Genomic DNA, 16,404 nt, shown 5'->3' with positions numbered 1-16,404 from the left:
TTATATCTCAATAAAGCTGTTATATTTTTTCAAAAAAGCAAAAGGCTCAAAGTTATAGCAGAGAGGGCAGGGGGAGAGGCGAGGGGTGCAGGGATCACAGAGATCGCCACTCATGTCCAGACTCCAGCAGGGCAGGCCGAGCGTCGGGTTGGCCTCCCGTGGAGCTGTAGGAGCTCGAGATGGCGTTTCGTTTGGGGCACGAGCTCGTCCAGGAGGTCGGGGATCTCTGGTTAGATCTGCCTTCTGACCTCTGCGCACCTGCTGCAGCTGTGGCTGAGGCCCAGAAATGTGAAGGGCCTCCATCCACTCCATTCAGTAGTGACCCCGACGTGGGCTTCAATGTGGAGGCGGGAGGGGCCGCTGCATCAGCTGCAGGAGCAGAAGTGCCAGGCCTTGTTCTTCTCATGCCCGCATCCATGCTTGCAGCTGGGAAGGGGGCAGGAATCAGCGAGGTGACCTGGGCTGAGTCCCGGGAGTGGGAAGAGGTGGCAGGAAGGGGATCTGAGGAGGAGAACAGGGAGCCTGGTGGTCTGCGATTCTTCCCAGATACAGGAGCTGTAGAGGGGACCTCTGCAGCAGAAGCTAGGGGGCCACTGGGCCCAGGCAGTCTTGGGACTTCTGTCTCTCCTGCTGTGCATCCGTACTGGGTGCTTCAGAGACAGCAGGCAGACCAGAAGCCCCTGTTGCAAGTGAGGACGAAGCGTGGGAAGGCCGTGAGGCTCTGCAGTCCCAGATGGCCTTGGGCTCGCCCCGCAGTACACTGTTGATGCACTCGAACACCGCCTCCTTCTCCCGGGCCAGGTCTTCAGCAGTGACCCGGAACCCCAGCTCTAAGGGAGGCGGCAGCATCAGGGGCTCCCCTCGCCTCCGTGGCAGTAGGGTGAACTTGCGTCTACGGGGTCTAGAGGTCTCGGATCTGGAGGAGTCATTCCTGAGGGCGAGTGTCTGCCCTGGTGCAATATCCGCCGTCTTTTCACACTGGGTAGGACCCGAGGAGACAGCCTGAGGCCTGTCCTCACTCGCTGTCTTTGAGGACCTGACGGTCAGCTGGCAGTGGGATGAGGCTGACCCCATCCTCTGCTTTAGCCACGGGAAACCTCCCGTGGAGCTGTAGGAGCTCGAGATGGCATTGCGTTTGGTGCATGAGCTGGTGCAGGAGGGCTGGGATGTCTGGTTGGATCTGACTTCTGACCTCTGGGCATGGAGGTCTCTCTGCAGAGGCCCGGGCCTGGGCACAAAGGGAGAGTGGCCTTCATTATCCCGCAGGGGCCTAAATGCAGACCGTGCATCCCCGGTGACCTCGGGGACCCTTCTCTGATCATCAGGATTCTCTTGGACTCTGGGGTCCTTGTCCTGCTCAGGCATCCCTGCCCCACTCTCCTTCAGGGCCCTCGACATGATCTTCCCTGGTCACGAGTCCGGGGACAGCTGGGTGTTATGGGCCCCAAAGGGGTGACTTCCTGCTCCTGGGCCCCACAGAGAGTCCTTGTGCTCAGTGCAGTGGCTGAGCTGGAGGATGCCCTGGAACTCGGAGCACACAGCACTGGCTTGCTGTGGTACCTGTGCAATCAAACTGAAGGCAGGATCACCAGGAAGGAACACAGGGCTTGCAGGATCACGGAAAACCTTCTTACAGTTGTCTTGACACCACTAATGCCAAGTGTCCGGGTGCTTGTAGGATGGCCTGCCACTCAGTCCAGGGGCAGGAGCAACGGGGAGATCCCACAGGTAAAGTGAACTGGGGTATGGGCTGAACGGGCTCCAGGCAACTGAGCCCTACTGGCAGGTCCTCGGCCTGGGCCCGGACAGGAATGAGAGGCACAGAGTGCCCAAGTAACGGCTCCTGGGAGCAGTGGGGAACCGTCGGATGCTTGAACTCTCGAGATCTGGGCTCTGAGCGTCCTCGTCGAGCTGCCAACTCGGCCAAAGGCTAAGCCAGCCGTTTCTTCTGTTGCCGGGCATGCGCCTTTTAAACCTGAGGGTGTGGCTGCGCGTGCAAAGAACCCGCGCGAGTGACGACAGAGCGCCGTTAACGGATTAATAAGCGCGGCAACGTACTCGCGCCAGGCACTTGCTGGCAATGGCGGGAGGCGGATGTGGGCGGGGGGCATGCAAAAGGTACTGGAAGGAGAGACGCGGGCACAAAGGTCGCGGGAAGAACAGGTGCCCACAATGGCTGCAGATCTGCCCGTGTATCACTGAAGATTCCTGCTCTCCTGCTGAGGTGGAGATTGCAGTGAGCTGAGATCACACCATTGCACTTCAGCCTGGGCAACAAGAATAAAACTCCGTCTCAAAATGAAAAAAAAGCAAAAGAAAAAGAAAAAAAAGAGGCCGGGCATGGTGGCTTATGCCTATAATCCTAGCACTTTGGGAGATCGGGGTGGACGGATCAGGAGATCAGGAGTTGGAGAGCAGCCGGGCCAACATAGTGAAACCCCGTCTCTAGTAAAAATACAAATTTAGTCAGACATGGTGGGACGCGCCTGTACTCCCAGCTACTCGGGCGGGTGACACAGGAGAATCACTTGAACCCGGGGGCGGGGCAGGGATTGTGATGTGCCGAGATCCCGCCACTGCCCTCCAGCCTGGGCAACACAGCCACACTCTGTCTTTTTTTTCTTCCTTTTTTGAAACAGAGTCTCCCCTCTGTCACCCAGGCTGAATTCCAGTGGCCTGATCTCGGCTCACCGCAAGCTCCGCCTACCGGGTTCATGCCATTCTCCTGCCTCAGCCTCGAAAGTAGCCGGGACTACAGGCGCCCGCCACCACACCAGGCTAATTTTTTGTATTTTTAGTAGAGACGGTGTTTCACCGTGTTAGCCAGGATGGTCTCGATCTCCTGACCTCGTGATCAGCCCGCCTCGGCCTACCAAAGTGCTCGGATTAAAGGCGTGAGCCACCCCACCCAGCCAAGACTCTGTCTTTAAAAAAAGGCCGGGCGCGGTGGCACTTTGGGAGGCGGAGGCGGGCGGATCACGAGGCCAGGAGTTGGAGACCAGCCTGGCCAACATAGCGAAACCCCGTCTCTACTAAAACTACAAAAAATTAGCCAGGCATGGTGGCGGGCGGCTATAGTCCCAGCTACTCCGGAGGCTGAGGCAGGAGAATGGCGTGACTCGGGAGGCTGAGCTTGCAGTGACCCAAGATCTCGCCACTGCACTCCAGCCTGGGTGACAGTGCGAACCTCCGTCTCAATAAATGAATGAATGAATGAATGAATGAATAAATAAATAAATAAATAAATAAGAGAGAGACAGAAAAAGGTTTATTAATTGAATACACTTTTATGCCTGTGTTCTTCGATTTGCTTAGGAAACACCCACACTTGAGAGCTGGGACTGTGGCCCTGATTGTGGACATGAAATATATGGTTTCTTGCAAAAAATAGACACTGAATAATTACGATTTAGTTGAGCTAGAAATCCATTTGGTTTCTTCCATATTTTTCCAAAATTTTCATCTTCTTTTTGAGATGGAGTTTCGCTCTTGTCCCCCAGGCTGGAGTGCAATGGCGCGACCTCAGCATCTGCTGGCAATGGCGGGAGGCTGGGGGACGCTCGCGGGATAGGTACTAGAAGGAGAGGCGCGAGTACAAAGGAATGGGAAGACCTGGCGCGCACAATAGTTGCAGATTGGCCAGTGGATCGCTGAAGATTCCTGCTCTCCTGCTGAGGCATGGATTGCAGTGAGCTGCGATAGCACCATTGCACTCCAACCTGGGCAACAAGAGCAAAACTTCGTTACAAACACACACACACACACACACACACACGAAAGAAAGAAAGAAAAAATAGTGGCCAGGCGTGGGGGCTCATGCATCCAAGCACTTTGGGAGGTTAGGGCGGACAGATCAGGAGATCAGGAGTTGGAGACCAGCCTGGCCAATATAGTGAAACCCCGTCTCTAGTAAAAATACAAATTTAGTCAGACATGGTGGCCTGAGCCTGTAGTACCGGCTACTCGGGCGGCTGAGACAGAAGAATCACTTGAACCTGGGGGCGGGGCAGGGATTGTGATGCGCCGAGATCCTGCCACTGCACTCCAGCCTGGGCAACACAGCCAGACTCTGTGTTTTTTGTTTTTTTTTTTTTGAGTCGGAGTCTCCCTCTGTCTCCCAGGCTGGATTCCAGTGGCCTGATCTCGGCTCACCGCAAGCTCCGCCTACCGGGTTCACGCCATTCTCCTGCCTCAGCCTCGGGAGTAGCTGGGACTACAGGCGCCCGCCACCACACCAGGCTAATTTTTTGTATTTTTAGTAGAGACGGGGTTTCACCGTGTTAGCCAGGATGGTCTCGATCTCCTGACCTCGTGATCAGCCCGCCTCGGCTTACCAAAGTGCTGGGATTAAAGGCGTCAGCCACCCAGCCAGGCCAAGACTCTGTCTTTAAAAAAAAGGCCGGGCGCGGTGGCACTTTGGGAGGCGGAGGCGGGCGGATCACGAGGTCAGGAGTTGGAGACCAGCCTGGCCAACATAGCGAAACCCCGTCTCTACTAAAACCACAAAAAATTAGCCAGGCGTGGTGGTGGGCGGCTATATTCCCAGCTACTCCGGAGGCTGAGGCAGGAGAATGGCGTGACTCGGGAAGCGGAGCTTGCAGTGACCCGAGATCTCACCACTGCACTCCAGCCTGGGTGACAGTGCGAACCTCTGTCTCAATAAATGAATAAATAATAAATAAATAAGAGAGAGAGACAGAGAGAAAAAGGTTTATTAATTTCTGCACTTTTATTCCTGTGTTCTTCAATTTGCTTAGGAAACACCCACACTGGAGAGCTGGGACTGTGGCCCTGATTGTGGACATGAAATATATGGTTTCTTGCAAAAAATAGACACTGAATAATTACGATTTAGTTGAGCTAGAACTCCATTTGGTTTCTTCCATATTTTTCCAAAATTTTCATCTTTTTTTTTTTGAGATGAGGTTTCGCTCTTGTCCCCCAGGCTGGAGTGCAATGGCGCGATCTCAGCACCTGCTGGCAATGGCGGGAGGCTGGGGGACGTTCGCGGGATAGGTACTGGAGGGAGAGGCGCGCGCACAAAAGGAATGGGAAGACCAGGCGCGCACAATGGCTGCAGATCCGCCAGTAGGTCACTGAAGATGCCTGCTCTCCTGCTCAGGCGCGGATTGCACTGAACTGAGATCGCACCATTGCACTCCAACCTGGGCAACAAGAGCGAAACTTCGACACACACACACACACACACACACACACACACACACACACACACACACACGAAAGAGAAAGAAAGAAAGAAAGAAAGAAAGAAAGAAAGAAAGAAAGAAAGAAAGAAAGAAAGAAAGAAAGAAAGAAGAAAAAATAGTGGCCAGGCGTGGGGGCTCATGCATCCAAGCACTTTGGGAGGTTGGGGCGGACGGATCAGGAGATCAGGAGTTGGAGACCAGCCTGGCCAACATAGTAAACCCGTCTCTAGTAAAAATAGAAATTTAGTCAGACATGGTGGCCCGCGCCTGTAGTACCGGCTACTCGGGCGGCTGAGACAGGAGAATCACTTGAACCTGGGGGCGGGGCAGGGATTGTGATGCGCCGAGATCGCGCCACTGCACTCCAGCCTGGCTAACACAGCCAGACTCTGTGTTTTGTTTTGTTCTGTTTTGTTTTGTTTTGTTTTGTTTTGTTCTGAGACAGAATCTCCCTCTGTCGCCCAGGCTGGATTCCAGTGGCCTGATCTCGGCTCACCGCAAGCTCTGCCTACCAGGTTCAAGCCATTCTCCTGCCTCAGCCTCGGGAGTGGCTGGGACTACAGGCGCCCGCCACCACACCCGGCTAATTTTTTGTATTTTTAGTAGAGACTGGGTTTCACAGTGTTAGCCAGGATGGTCTCGATCTCCTGACCTCGTGATCAGCCCGCCTCGACCTCCCAAAGTGCTGGGATTAAAGGCGTGAGCCACCTCGCCCTGCCGAGACTCTGAAAAAAAAAAAAAAAAAAAAAAGGCCGGGCACGGTGGCACTTTGGGACCCTGGAGTTTGCTGTCTCACTGGACAAAAGGAGCGCCATGCTGAGCTCTTCTATTTTGTACTTATTTACCCCTGGCTTAAGCCCCGCTGTGTGAGGACTGAGTAGTGAGTCCCCTTGCATCTGGTTTTGAAAGTCTTATGAGGTCCCTCATCCAGAACTCTGGCTGCAGCAATCCCAGCGGAGGTCCTGAGTCTGCAGACTTGAAGAATAATAGAAACAAGAATTAGGGAAGTGAGTAGGCTTTATTGACTGGGAATCTTATATTGTGTATTTAGTGCTAACTGACATGCTTTCTTGAGGGTAGCTGTGTTAGAGAAGCTCTGTCACTGAGGTTCATCTCATAGAACTGACATGAGTAAGGGGAGGCCAGCCCCAACGCTGCCCCTTCCAGACTTTGAACCCTGTGAGGAGTTGGTAGGTAAACTACAGGGCACCCAGGTAAGTTTGAATTTCAATTTAACTATATCGTGTGGGAAATACATATACGAATTCTTTGTCATTGTTTTACTGAATTCAAATTTAACCGACCTCCAGTGTTTTTATTTGATGAGTTGCAGAATCCTACCTCAAGGCCACAAGCACTCCCTCTCTAACAAGGGCCTGCTGCATGAAAAGCCATCATAAAGCTGTTGTCAGGATTCAATGAGGTCACACTCTCAGGAATTAAAAAGCTGTTGTCAATAGTAAGGATGTAGTTGTACTAAATCTTGATACAACCGATTATCAAAACCTCTAGGATACAGCAAAGGAAGTGCTAAGAGAAAAGTTTCGCATCAAACACTTACATCAAAAATCCAGAAAGAGCACAAACAGACACTCTAAAGTCACACCTCATGGAGCTGGAGGATCAAGAACAATGCAAACCCAAACTCAGAAGAAAAGAAATAACAAAGATTAGACCAGAACTAAATAAAATTGAAACAAAAAACAATACAAAAGATAATATGCACATAAACTGAAAGACCTAGAGAAGATGGATAAATATCTGAATATATACAACCCTCCTAGATTAAACCAGGAAGATATAGAAACTCTGAACAGACTAATAACAAGCAGTGAGATTGAAATAATAATTTTAAAAAGTCAACCCCCCAAAAAAGTCCAGGACCAGACAGATTCACATTTTAATTCTATCAGACATTGAAAGAAGATTTGGTACCAAGTCTATGACAGTAATCGTGATGGTTAATATTGAGTGTCAACTTTATAGGATTGAAGGATACAAAGTATGAATCCTGGGTGTGTCTGTGGGGGTTTTGCCAAAGAGATTAACATTTGAGTCAGTGGGATGGGAAAGGCAGGCCCGCCCTTAATCTTGGTGTGCACAAGCTAATCAGCTGCCAGCATGGCTAGAATATAAGCGGACAGAAAAATGTGAGAGACTGGCTTAGTCTCCCAGCCTACATCATTCTCCTGTGCTGGATGCTTCCTGCCTTTCAACGTGGGACTCCAAGCTCTTGAGTTTTGGAACATGGACTGGCTTTCCTTTCTCCTCAGCCTGCAGATGGCCTATTGTGTGACTTGTGATCGTGTGAGCTAATACTTCATAAACTCATATATGTATTATATTATATATCATATAATATATATAATACATATATTATATATTATATATTATATATTATATATTATATATAATATATTGTATATTATATATTATAATATATAATATAATATATATTATACTATATATAATAATATATAATATAGTATAATATAATATATTATACTATATTATATATATATTATATATAGTATTATATATTATACTATATTATATATAGTATAATATATTATACTATATTATATATAGTATAATATATAATACTATATTATATATAGTATTGTATATTATAATATATTATATATATTATATATTATACTATATATAATATGTATAATATATATTATATATATTATATATTATAATATATAATATAGTATAATATAAATTATACTATATATAATATATTATATTATATATGTTATTATATATAGTATAATATACATTATACTATATATAATATACATATTATAATATATACATTATAATATATATTATATATTATAATATAATAAATTATATATATTGTAATATATAATATATATATACACATATATATTCCATTAGCTCTCTCCCTCTGGAGAATACTGACTAATACACTAATCCACAGGATGGAGAATTGGAAACTGTTATTCTAAGTGCAGTAACTCAGGAATTGAAAATAAAGCATGGTATATTCTCCCTAATAAGTGGGAGATAAGCTATGAGAACACAAAGGCATAACAATGATACAATGGCCTTTGGGGACTGGGAGGAAATGGTAGAAGTGGGGTGAGGGATGAAAGACTACTCACTGGATACACTGTACGCTGGTTGGGTAATGAGTGCATCAATACCTTAGAAATCACAACTAAAGAAATTATTTATGTAACCAAACACCACCGATTCCCTAGAAAACGATTAAAATAAAAAAATTAATAATTAAAGAGAAAAAACCACTAAAATCCTTAAAAACCCAATTAAATAAATAAGTAAATAAATATGAGAACCTCTTCCAGTATAGAGAGAACCAGAGGCAAGAGATGAAGAAGCAGGAATCCCGACAAGACATCACAGACTCTCCTGTCACCTTAGATGAACATAACTGCAAGCATTTGATTTCGATGGACGATAAATTCAAACTTTGAAATAAATAAACAAAATCAGGAATAATCAACCTAATGGCCCTCAAAGGTAGTAATGAGCCCTCTAGGTGATGGGTGCTATTTAGTGAGAGCAGGAAGAATCTCAAAAGAAGTTTGCAGTGTGAAAAAAGCCAGAACAAATGGGAAGATAATGCTTGCTAACACTGATGCATTCCAAAAAATGGAAAGCAAACAATAGTGACAGAGGCAGATCTGTGGCTGCACAGGAGAGCACTGGAGGAGGGAGGCAGGGAGATGACAAAGGGTCATGAGGGGTTGGTCACAGCTTGCATAGCTCCATGTTGGTGGTGAGGTATTCAAGGATCAAAAAAATGTCAAAATTTGTCTAATTTCCTATTATAAATCTGGGTGGTTTATCAGATGTGCATGATTCCTACATGAAAGGGGTTTTATTAAAGAAGAATAGGCTGGAGAGAAAGGAAGCACAGGGATTCACACTGAGGAGCAGGGGGAGGAAGACACCACTCTGGAAACTCCTGGAAATGGGAACAGGAGGATGACAGAGACACAGGTTTCCCATCAGAGGTGGGTCTGTGATGACACAGCTGTACCTGCCACCTCAGCCCAGGACTTCAGTGCAGAGACACTGTGTCCCAAGTTGCAGGGAGCAGGATGTTCTGTTTCCTTGATGCCCTGTTCCTGTCTCTGAGGACTGAGGGGAGGAGGAGCCTCCACTCTCAGGCAGGGCCCTGGATGCCCCTGGACCCGTGAGGGAAGCTGCAGCAGCAGAAGCCACAGGCCAGACCTGAGCAGCAGCTGCCGGGGCTCACCCTCCTGGCAGAGGAGGAAGGGGGTTCTTGTCTCACTTCCCCCTGGGCCTGCAGCACTGTGGGACCACTCAGGCTGTCATCCCATGCTTCGCAGTAATAATCAGCCTCATCCTCGGTCTGGAGCCCACTGATGGCCAGGGAGGCTGAGGTGCCAGACTTGGAGCCAGAGAATCGGTCAGGGACCCCTGAAGGCCGCTGATTATTATCATAGATGAGGAGTTTGGGGGCCGTTCCTGGGAGCTGCTGGTACCAGTATACATTATTACTTCCGATGTTGGAGCTGCTTCCAGAACAAGAGATGGTGACCCTCTGCCCGGGGGTCCCAGACACTGAGGGTGGCTGAGTCAAAACAGACTGGGCCCAGGACCCTGGAAATGAGAGAGACACAGACATGGTGATTGACAAGAGACAAAAGGAGACAAGAGGAGAAAGGAGGGCCCCATGGGCTTCCCAGGGCCCCTCTCTTGCTCCCCTATCCTGTCACCTGCACAGTGAGTGAGGAGGGTGAGGAGGAGAGGGAACCAGGCCATGCTGGAGATTGTCCTGAGTCCTGTCTTCCCTACTCACAGCTGAAGTCGAGCTTCCCCCAGATCTCTCCCTGTCTTTATATTCTGAGAGGGGGAGAGTCCATCCATGCAAATCAGACCCCCCGCGGTTTGTGACCCCACCCTGTGCCCTGGGTCAGGCTCCTGGGCTTGAGGATGTCAGGGGGTGGCAAGGGTGGAGCTTTGTGGTCCCAGGGGGTGGGGAGGACACAGGACACAGCTGTCAGCCCTGAGCAGAGGACACCAGGTAGGGCAGGTGCCTGGTTCTGCTCTGATTACCCCCAGTCTTCTCAGAAATGGTCCCCAAGCGCCCCCTAGTGTCCAGACTAAGGCAAACCGTTCTATGATCAGGTGACCAGAGCCTCTGAGATTCAGTGCTTCCTCCCCCCGGCCCCGAGTTCTGGCCACTGCCCCCGCTCTCAAGTCCCGGCCCAGTAAGGTGGCACCTGTGTCTCCCTCCTGTGACCTCAGGGCAGTCTTCACGCTCTACTGGACTCCTCAGGAGTGAATCTGTCCATGGCTCTTTGGCTGTACATTGTAGAGGACTCAGGTGATGTCTACACAAAGTCCTTTTACTTCAGGATCAAGCCCAGAGCGGGGCCCGGCCCCATGGACTCACTTCCCCACCAGGGTTTGACACCGGGTCCTCTCATGTGGCTCCTTCCTGGTGGCCAGGGCTCCACTTCTTCTGTGGATCCTGCGGCGCTGAGGAGGAAGGGAGCTCTTCCCTCTGGGATGCCCTGGAGAGGAATTCCCAGAGGGTTTTCCTGGTAAATCTTTGTTCCCCCTCTACTTCCCCAGATTTGCAGTCAGAGTCTTCTGGATACTGTGACCAGGGATCTTGCCTAGGATTCTGTCCTCCAAGCACTGAATGCCTGTCTGTGGGGAATCTTTGCAAATGTCTTTGGAGGGTCTCACTTATGAGCAAAAAGAGCAAAGATGGTCAGTCTTTGAAGATGGGAAGAATTAAAATTTTAACTTGGTTTGACAACCAGAGTCTGTCCTCAGGTGAGGCTGATATGTCATAGCTCTTAGCATCGAGCACCCCAAGTAGGATTTCCAGGGAAAAATTACAGTTCAAATTCAGTAGTGAGTGCTGTGGGGGTGGCTTGAAGGTGATAGAAATTATTCATCTTTGATCTGTAATGACATCTAGGATCTAATAACTAAAAACAATAAGCTTAAGAAAAAAGATAATTCCATTAATCAAAATGAAAAATGAAACAGGTTATGTCTCTGACTGCATGAGTTCTGGCATGATACACCCTGGACTCTTAACAAATATTTGGGGAATTTTATGGGGATGGAGGAAAACGGTTGGACGGTTATGTTGATACTTAAACTGGTGAATGTATCATCAGGCAGTTGCAGTACAATGAGATTTTTGTTTTGTTTTGTTTTGTTTGAGATGGAGTCTTGGTCTGTTCCCCAGGCTGGAGTGCAGTGGCACCATCCCAGCTAAATGCAACCTCCGCCTCCCAGGTTCAAGCAATTCTCCTGTCTCAGCCTCCCAAGTAGCTGGAATTACAGGCACGTGCCACCATGCCCGGCTAATTTTTGTATTTTTTAAGTAGAGACGGGGTTTCACCATGTTGGCCAGGTCTCGAACCCCTGACCTTGTGATCGGCCCACCTCGGACTCCCAAAGTGCTGGGATTACAGGCATGGGCCATTGCACCCGGCCACAATGAGATTTTAAATGCTCCATTTAAACAACCAAATAGTGAGATTTATTACAGGCATTTAATAAAACCAATCCATATCTGTAACCGAAATAAAATGTATGCTGTGTTTTGGGATTGCATTTCAAGGATGTCATTATTTTAAATGTGCCCTTTAGTGTAAGCCATGTTCCTTTACATATTTTTTATAGTTTTTAATAAATGTTTATTGCGTTTACATAACACATCAGGCATATTAAGTTTTATTTATTTCCAAGTAGTAATAAACTATTAGAGCTGGGCTTCACTTCCCGTTTTTTCTCATTGCTTTTTCTTTGATGATGCATAGATGTTCACAGTGAATTTTGTTTTCCTTTCCTCCCACTTTAATGAACAGGGGGTCACCGAGGCTGAGCAGTGTCTCACATACAGGACAAGGCTACCTATGGCCTCCTCCCAGCCCACGGATGCGCTTCCTGGTAGATGCCCCATCAGCTCTTAGGCTGAGGACAGAGAGAGGAGCAGGTCCACAGCTAAGGAACCAGGTCACCCAGAGGCTCCGGGAGGAAGGGGCAACAGCTGGGACAGTGAGCCCTGGACAGAGGACACTGACTATGGATTTTTTATGTGGTTCTCCTCAGGGACCCTCACAGACAAACCAAAACCCCAGTCTCTATGTGTCTTCAGGGCGCAGGTCCTTCCAGGTCCTCTTTTTGTCACTGCTCTAGGTCCCGGGCCTCCTCCTCCTGTGAGTCACAATGGACAGCCTCCTCTTCAGGCTGCACCCTCCTTACCACATCTGACCCCACACCCATCTCCTCATTCCCCCATAAACCATCCCCTGCTCACTTCCATCAGCACTTTTGCATCATTCTAGGATCACAGCCTCCCCAAGGATGTCTCTGCAGGATATCCATGTTGCAGAGAGCTCAGCCCCTTGACAGGACCGCTGTGCCTGGGCCACCCAAGGCTGAGCATCTCTCTTGCTTCTCTTCTACACCAGCTCCAGGCCAAGCCATATCTAGACCTTTCAGAATGCCGAGCCCACGTTTTCTTAAGCATCAGACTTCCTCTCTCACATCCCTGGGTCACACAGGCTGGATTCTCCTTTCTTGTCATCTTTCCCACGGTTTCAGAGCTCAGGAAATGGTCAACACACCTGCACCAAAAGGAGGGGACACCTTTGGGACCAGGCCGAAGGCTCCTGGACTTCTGGGTCACATAGGCTGGATTCTTTCTTGTCATCCTCACCTCATCCACACCCACCATGTGTGGGCAGCTCCTTTTGCTTCTAGAAACAAGTCAATTCTGTTTGCACTGGGAGACCAGTAAGAAAAGGAGTTATTGTCACTGAACCCTTGCTCTGCTTTCAGTAACACAAGTGACAGCAGAAGCCTTGGCATGAAGTGCTGTTGGTCACAGGCAGGGATAAAGGAGAGATGGGGCACAGAGGATGAGTGGGGTAGATCTTTCTCTCATTTCCCCATGGAACAGGAACCCTTGGTAACATGGAGTCATGATGCAGCTGTGTGACAGTGATAACCAGCCAGTCCTCAGGCTGGAGTGCAGAAGCTGTCCAGGAGGCTATGGGAATAAACCCAGAGCAGTAGAATCAGGCTTGGACCTCTGAGGGACAATCACTGATGTCCTAAGTCACAAAATTAGGGGCTATTTCTGGGAGGGAATGCCCAGTGTTTCTGCTGCTCCCCATGCAGGAAAAGGTGACATTGAGATGGGGGCCTTCTCAAGACTTTCCTGGGAAGGAGTCACTTGAAGCAAACAGTATCTGTACCCAGATGTTCCACAGACTCACCACTAGAACCTGACTCAGTGAGAACCTCCAATGGTGTAAGAGAGGAGAAGAGAACACAGACCCTGAGGGATCAGCAAACCCATGCTCAGCAGTCCCCATGGTCCTGAGTGGGATGAGCTGCAGGAGTCACATCCATGGGACCTACATCCCCCGTGGCCAAGGAGCAGCCTCAGCCTTGTCTCAGCCATGGTGGAGCCTCCCTTTGACTCTCTCATGTCCTACATAGAGGTTTACTGGCCTCAGGCCCACAGTTACCCTCAGACCTAACCCCATCTCCTGACATTTCCACTGAAATGCAGGTACCCAGGACTGAGCCAGCTCAGCACTATATCTGGAATTCCCTGCCCTGCATCCTCAGGCAGCATTTCATATTTGAGTGCCTTGTTCCTGGGACACAGTGAGTCTCAGACAGCCCTGAAAATAGACTACTGGAGATGGAAGGGGCGGTCTCTCTACTTGTACGCTGGAAGAGCAGAGTCCATGCTGCAGGGGACTGTTGACCTGCTAGGATGTCCCCAGGCTCTGACCATGATGTGAGCTAGGAAAGACTCATTTTGCTTCTTTCAAGAACGAAAGTCCAGCTCCACAGGCAGTGGCGTTAGCACATGTGGACAAGCAGGCAACACTTCAGGGCCATCAGGTGCTTTGGTTTTGTTTTGTTTTACTGAGACTTCAGAAGAATGGATGGGAAATTGACAGAAGAGCCTTTTACAACTAGAAAGTTATTTCCAAATTTAGTTTGTCCCTTGGCTGGTTGTTTTAAAATTTAAAAACTGTTACAGAACAAGACCCAGATCAGCGCGAGGTTTTCGTCCCAGTTCCCCATCTGTGTGTGTCACTGTGAGAAGCGCTGCTGTGCCAAATCACACAGTAATAGTCAGCCTCATCCTCAGACTGGAGCCCGGAGATGAGTAAAATCCCTGCATTGGTCGAAGCATCTTTGGATCCAGAGAAGCGGCTGGGGACTCCAGAGCCCTGGCCCTTATCTGAGTCTGAGTAGTAGTTCAGGAGATACCGGGGAGGACTCCCTGGCTTCTGCTGGTACCAGGATATCCTGTAGCTACCAACATTGATGCCACTGCGCAAGGTGCAGGTGAGTCTGGCTGATGCTCCAGGAGATGCTGAGAGGGAGGCCGGCTGAGTCACCACAGACTGGGAGAGGGAACCTGGAAACACAGGCATTTATAGGCTTTAAGGTGGAAACCAAGGTAATATTTTTTTTAGGGATCTTTGACAGAAGAGTCAGAATCAGGCTGTGTGGCTGACCCTGGTCTCTGAGGCCTTTTCCTACCTGTGCAGTGAGAGAGGAGCAGGAAGAGGAGAGGAGTCCAGGCCATGGTGGACACTGCCTCTTACCCCGCAGTGGGACTGGGCTGCCCCAGGCCTCCTTTTCTTCCCACCCTCTGCAGAGGAGGGGCTGCTCATGCAAATGTGTTTCCAGGCAGGGACTGCCCAGCCCCTCCTTGAGACCTGGGGATGCAGCTCAGCTCTCTCTGCAGACTGAGCAGGAGGAAGGTTTGCTTTTCTTCTTGCAAGGCCCTGGGAGGAAGCACCTGTTGAGACCATACACAGGTCCCTGCTCAGGGAATTCTGCCAGGCCAGAGAGGACACAGCTGCTAAGTCCCCATCAGTGAGCACAGGGCCCAGCCCCAAGGCCTTACTGAACAGCTGTGTTGGAACCACAGGGCAGCCCCAAAATATCTGATGCTGGTCCCAGGACACACACTGTCCCATGGCTCAGAGACTTCAGAACCCAGCTGGTCTCTGCAGCTCTCCAGTCACTCTCTGTATTCACATATCCATGGTCTGATTCCTAGCCACTGTTTCTATCATGCCATGCATTATTACTATGATTTCTCACTCACAGAAGTAGTCTTGGTCTGTGGGATGTGCAGCCATGTATATATAAAGTTGTCAGAACCCCTGCATGGCATTCTAGAAAAATCAAATTGCCCACATGTGCCATCAGGGTGGGCATCATGAAAAATGGGTCAGCTGAGGAGCTAGGTTGAAGGGCAGCTAGGGGTTGTTCAAAAGGACAGTGAAGAATGAGAATTTTCCAGGAAAAATAAATGATCCAATACATGTTAAAGGCAGCAATTTAGCAAAAGTTATATATCTAATGGTTTCCTAGGTTTTATAGAGATTCGACTCAATTTTGTGATGTAGGAACATTAAGAGATTTTGTAGACTTTCCTTTACCAGTGAACAGTGTGACATATATCTCTGTTTTATGAGGTTAGCCATTATCTCCCTAAGTAAAACGTCACTTTCTTCACAGTTGTGTCATATTTTTTGGTAAACAATTTGTCCTAAATGTTATACAATTTGTTTGTACCTTGATATTGCCACCTTTATTTTTTTACTGGATGCTTTCAGGTTATTTGAAATATCAGTATTTATTTTACCTGCAAAGTGTTCTCACAAGTATTGAATGCCAGAGGAGGCAAAGGCAGAGACCATCACTTCTCAATGTAGCCACGTCTACTCTTGTGCTAACTGTGCAAATGGCCCTTGGATTTCTAGACTCACAAGGTGCTTTAGTGAATAATCTAGAATCAGGAACACTCACTTTCCTCAGGCACCCTCTCCTCAAGGCATTTGGAGAGAGATCCCTCTCATATAGATGAGGCAGGGAAGGTACTACCTGGCTTAAACCCCTTCAGTAACTCATCATTCTTATTATAAAATCCAAATCCTGTGGCCTCTGAAGCATGCCCTTCACACTGTGGCCCCTGCACACACCCACAGCCCAACTCACAGCCCCGCCCTTGTTTTCAGGGCTCCGGGCTCACTCGCTTCTCTGTCCTGGGAAACCCTGAGCTCCTGTGTTTTCCATGTTCTCCACACCAGCTTCTCCTCTGCCTGTTGGGAGAAGATGGGCTTCTACTCAAAGTCAGAGTATAAGCTTACATTTTGTCCAT

General features: G+C 48.8%; 1 protein-coding gene, 1 long non-coding RNA gene and 2 gene segments (V, D, J or C); 1 reads left to right on the top strand and 3 right to left on the bottom strand.

Annotated features, from left to right (window-relative positions):
- On the bottom strand, window positions 1-8,377 carry LOC129467316 (putative POM121-like protein 1). Its single transcript, XM_063622364.1, is given in 7 exon segments — window positions 1-241; window positions 244-312; window positions 314-597; window positions 600-1,650; window positions 1,781-1,795; window positions 2,059-2,121; window positions 8,342-8,377. Coding segments are annotated over 7 exon segments (1,665 nt in total). The 3' UTR covers window positions 1-94.
- Window positions 8,378-9,059: 682 nt separating this feature from the next.
- On the bottom strand, window positions 9,060-10,057 carry LOC134733549 (immunoglobulin lambda variable 1-47-like). The segment is given in 2 exon segments: window positions 9,060-9,830; window positions 9,947-10,057. Coding segments are annotated over 2 exon segments (507 nt in total).
- A 48-nt stretch (window positions 10,058-10,105) lies between these two features.
- Window positions 10,106-11,810, top strand: LOC134733557 (uncharacterized). The gene is made up of 3 exons (XR_010117131.1): window positions 10,106-10,557; window positions 10,809-10,949; window positions 11,416-11,810. It is a non-coding gene; the product is annotated as an uncharacterized lncRNA (long non-coding RNA).
- A 2,338-nt stretch (window positions 11,811-14,148) lies between these two features.
- Window positions 14,149-14,865, bottom strand: LOC129467317 (probable non-functional immunoglobulin lambda variable 5-48). The segment is given in 2 exon segments: window positions 14,149-14,646; window positions 14,772-14,865. Coding segments are annotated over 2 exon segments (417 nt in total).
- Between the last annotated feature and the right edge of the window lie 1,539 nt (window positions 14,866-16,404).

This window comes from Symphalangus syndactylus, chromosome 18, assembly GCF_028878055.3.
Source record: "Symphalangus syndactylus isolate Jambi chromosome 18, NHGRI_mSymSyn1-v2.1_pri, whole genome shotgun sequence".
NCBI classification, from domain to species: domain Eukaryota; kingdom Metazoa; phylum Chordata; class Mammalia; order Primates; family Hylobatidae; genus Symphalangus; species Symphalangus syndactylus.
This window is presented reverse-complemented; position numbering and strand designations above follow the sequence as displayed.